Source organism: Bison bison, unplaced genomic scaffold (assembly GCF_000754665.1).
Source record: "Bison bison bison isolate TAMUID 2011002044 unplaced genomic scaffold, Bison_UMD1.0 scf7180017845683, whole genome shotgun sequence".
Classification (NCBI taxonomy): Eukaryota; Metazoa; Chordata; class Mammalia; order Artiodactyla; family Bovidae; genus Bison; species Bison bison.
In genome coordinates, this window is record NW_011476256.1 from 29,921 (window position 1) to 34,033 (window position 4,113).

Genomic DNA, 4,113 nt, shown 5'->3' on the forward strand with positions numbered 1-4,113 from the left:
GGTTGGATGGACAGCGGGGTGCTGCACAGGGGACCGTGGGGCTGCTGCCCTACCCGCTCAGTCTCCCCCTCCCCCTCCCCCGGGGCAGGTGGGATCGTGAGGATGACGCTGAGCCTGACGGTCATCATGATGGAGGCCACTAGCAGTGTGACCTACGGCTTCCCCATCATGCTGGTGCTCATGACCGCCAAGATCGTGGGGGACGTCTTCATCGAGGTTCGGCAGGGGGACTGGGGGTCGGCGGCTGTGGCGAGGGCGGGCCCGTGGGGGTGGTCCCCAGCAGCCTTGTGCATGGCCCTGCCCACTCTCCCCAGGGCCTGTATGACATGCACATCCAGCTGCAGAGCGTGCCCTTCTTGCACTGGGAGGCCCCTGTCACCTCGCACTCACTCACCGCCAGGTACCCTCCGGGAAGGCCCGCAGGCTGGGCGGGTGCTGGACGCCCTGGGAGGCTTCATCAGCCACATGGTGGGTCACAGCGTGGCTCTTCCCCAGGGAGGTGATGAGCACGCCGGTCACCTGCCTGCGGAGGAGGGAGAAGGTGGGCGTCATCGTGGACGTGCTGAGCAGCACGGCGTCCAACCACAACGGCTTCCCCGTGGTGGAGGATGCTGACGGCACGCAGGTATCGAGCCCCGTGGAAGGCCAGGCCGACACCTGGGCTGACCAGGGCGGCGAGTGGGGGCGGGCTTCTGTGAAGGTGGGCATCTTGCTCTGGGGTTTCTGGTAGAATCCTCTGCTCACACCGCTTTGCCTGTGAGCGAAGTTCCCGTGGTGTGGTGGTTACTGAAGCACCCCAGCGTCTTGTGGTCCCACCTCAGGCTGCACCCCAGCCGAGGAGTCAGGGCTGACTGTCGGGGTCCTGACAGGATGTGCAGCCACGCTGCCTCTGGCATCTGGGCCAGGGGCCAGAGTCTGCTTCTTGCCCGCACTAACACAGTGACCTCTCAGCACCTCATGGTCTGGGTCCTGCCGCCTCTCCTGGGCGTTTGGGGACCAGCAAGCCTGCCTGGGGAAGTGCCTGCTGCATGGCTAGTGCCCGTGGGCTGTCGGCATCACCCGGGAGCCTGGCTGGAGCCCCCAGCTGTCTTGGCGCTGGCGGCCAGTGGCCCAGACGGGCGGGTGGGTCCCAGGGCTCCTGCAGATGAGGCATTTCTTGTGCAGCCAGCTCGGCTCCAGGGCTTGATCCTGCGCTCTCAGCTCATCGTCCTACTCAAGCACAAGGTAGGCCATCGGGTGGCCCAGAAGCCAGGCGGGGCCCTGGGCTCTGAACCTCCAGCACCCAGTGCCCGCCCCACCGTCAACCCCGCCTCCCACAGGTGTTCGTGGAGCGCTCCAGCATGGGCCTGCTGCGACGCCGGCTGCGGCTGAAGGACTTCCGCGACGCCTACCCACGCTTCCCCCCAATCCAGTCCATCCACGTGTCACAGGATGAGCGGGAGTGCACCATGGACCTGTCCGAGTTCATGAACCCCTCGCCCTACACGGTGCCCCAGGTACTGCTGGGGGGTATCCTGCCCCGTCCCCTCCCGGGTGGGGCGGGGCTGGCGGGTGAGCTGAGGCCGTGTCCATGTTGCAGGAGGCGTCCCTCCCACGGGTGTTCAAGCTGTTCCGGGCCCTGGGCCTCCGGCACCTGGTGGTGGTGGACAATTGCAATCAGGTGAGGGGGGCCCGCTGTCCCTGGCCTGCCTGCCCACCCCCAGGGCTCCCCCAGGCTATGCCATCCCCTGCATGCAGGGCAGGGGCATCCATAGAGGGAACGCTGGACGTCATGACCTGGCCTTGCTTTCTCAGGTGGTCGGGTTGGTGACCAGGAAGGACCTTGCCAGGTACCGGCTTGGAAAGGGGGGCCTGGAGGAGCTCTCTCTGGCCCAGACGTGAGGCTCTGGCACCTGCACCTCCCCCAGGGCCCTGCCCCACTCCCTGGCAGCAGATCCAGCGACCGCAAGACGTTGGGGATGGCCTGGCCAGTGTGTGGCGCACATGGACGCTCTGTGTTCTCAGTGTTCCCTCCCCCAATCTCACTCCTGGGGTCCCACACCCAGCCTCCTGTTCCTGATTCTTTAGGAATCTGTGCAACTGCTGTTTTCTTCCCAAGAGCCCGTGAGCACGCATATCTGCGTGTGTGCGAGGGGACAGCTGGCGAGCAGGGGCCCGTGGGTCTGAGTGCTGTAGCCCCACGACGGGCTGGCTCCTAGGCCTGCGCCCTGAGCACCACCAGCGGCTGCAGCAGACACCCCTGGCCCTGGCCCTCGGGCCTCGGCTCGGTTGGTGGCTGTCAGGTTTTGGGTCTGGACAGAGACCCGAACTGGAGGCACAGAGGCGAAGGCTTGGGGAGCAGGACCACCCTGGAGCACAGACCCCAGAGCCGGACTCCTAGACTCACCTCTGCAGCCCTGGCTTCACCCCCCTCAGTGCAGTGGGGTCTGCGCCGGGGTCTGGGCCCAGGGGGAGACCTGAGACCCTCGTTCAGGCCTGGACCCCCGAGTCGAACCACGCCTCTGTCACCACGCCCTTGTGGACACCGCTGGGAAGGCGGATCTTCTTGGCACATGGCGCCCCAATGGCCCTGAGTGATACTCTATAGCAGCTCTGCTTCCAGGATTGGGGGCAGGGGCTTTCTGGGATGAGTCAGCGAGCCCAGAGCAGGGACGCACCCTTCCCAGGCCGGGCAGGCCCAGAGCTGGGATGCTGTGTCCCCGAGGCCCCACCGGACCTTTCTTCTGCAGGGACTGGCGTCCCTGACCCACTCTGGTGGCAGCCATGGATGGCTCTGTGGTGGGTTGGCAGGCATTCCAGCTGTGTTTCAGCCCCTTTAAAGGGGGTGGGGCCTCAGAAGGTGGCTCTCTTGCTGGTGGGGAAGCCCTCCGTGGGGGGCACAGGGGTCTGATTGTGGGGATCTGAATGGAAGAAATAAAGGAATGGTACTGATGACCGTTGTCAGCTCCTTGTTCCCACCCAGTGTGGACCCTGATCCAGCACCCAGGATTCACTGGCTCACAGGGGTGGAGGTGGGGGATACCCCAGTGGGGACGCCCGTGAGTTGGGGATGCAGGTGAGGGACTCAGAGACCCGTGGATGGGCAAGTGCCTGGGGCCACCCCATGCTCCAGGGAGGGTGGGCCCTGGCCACCACATCCTTGTCCACATTCCTGGGACCACCGCAGAGCCCTTGGAGAAGGCTGTCTTCCCTCCCTTGCCTCCCGACTGCGGCCCCGGTCCCCACACTCGGGGGCCCCCAGGCCACGGCTGCTTGGTCGGGGTGCGGCCCCTAAGCCACCCTGTCCCTCACCTGCCGGCCTCCAGGGTGTGTGATGTGGCTGCAGGGCGTTGGGCTCCCTGGGGAGGAGTTGCCTTTGACACAGGCACACCTTGTAACAGGGAAGCCCCCCAACGGCCCTCGTGGGCAGGTCTGGCAACAGTGGGAGGGGGACCACCTGGGTGGGGTGAGGGGCCCGAGTGTCCACACGGGCCTGAAGCCAGATGTGGCCCCCCTGGCACCTGGCTGCAGGCTGAGACACAAGGAGAGCACGGGCGCCATCCCCAGTCGCCGGGCATTGACGTCGAACGAGGGGCTGGGCGGCGTGTTAGTTACCCGCTTTGAGTGGATTGCAGGTCCGCTTGGCCTGCCCTTTCTCGCGGGGCTGTGTCTGCCCTGCGGCTGCACCCTCCAAGTGGCCCTGCCCCGGCCTCGCCCCATCGCCCCTGTGGCCCCGTGCCCTTGGCTTGGCCACCCCTCCCACCGAGTGTGGTCCTGGCCTCCAGCCTCCCCGCTTGGGCTCCCTGACCAGAGGATGGGTGATTGCTTCCAGGCCACCCCTCCCACCAGGCTAGGGGTTCCCTGGCTGACCCAGCGGCCAGCAGCCACTCCCCCGACGGGCAGAGGGGCGTCCCTTCGGGTCCATCTGAGAGTGGGCAGTTGGGGCGGCCTCGCTGGGACAGGGAAGCTGAGGGCTCGGGTTCCACCGGCAGTTGGGCCGTGAAGTCAGGAGGTTCTGCTGAGGAGAAGGTTCCGGCAGAGCCCCGCTGTCCTCCAACCTTGGTTTTGTCCCAGAAGGAGGGATGTGAGGGCAGGGGCAGCCTCTTTGCGCCCCACGTGCTCCCCTGACCCTGG

At 66.4% G+C, this 4,113-nt stretch overlaps 2 protein-coding genes across 2 annotated transcripts in view; both read left to right on the forward strand.

The window, feature by feature from the left end:
• The window catches only part of CLCN7 (chloride channel, voltage-sensitive 7), a 14,594-nt gene extending 11,662 nt beyond the window's left edge, over window positions 1-2,932 (forward strand). Inside the window, exons 18-24 of the mRNA XM_010836524.1 lie at window positions 89-216; window positions 315-400; window positions 496-625; window positions 1,165-1,224; window positions 1,320-1,496; window positions 1,580-1,660; window positions 1,795-2,932. Of these exons, the coding sequence (XP_010834826.1) occupies window positions 89-216; window positions 315-400; window positions 496-625; window positions 1,165-1,224; window positions 1,320-1,496; window positions 1,580-1,660; window positions 1,795-1,881 (749 nt within the window). The 3' untranslated portion in view covers window positions 1,882-2,932. The remainder of the gene's footprint in view (window positions 1-88; window positions 217-314; window positions 401-495; window positions 626-1,164; window positions 1,225-1,319; window positions 1,497-1,579; window positions 1,661-1,794) is intronic.
• The window catches only part of CCDC154 (coiled-coil domain containing 154), a 9,267-nt gene continuing 8,084 nt past the window's right edge, over window positions 2,931-4,113 (forward strand). Inside the window, exons 1-2 of the mRNA XM_010836579.1 lie at window positions 2,931-3,055; window positions 3,511-3,714. Coding sequence (XP_010834881.1) covers window positions 2,931-3,055; window positions 3,511-3,714 — 329 coding nt within the window. The remainder of the gene's footprint in view (window positions 3,056-3,510; window positions 3,715-4,113) is intronic.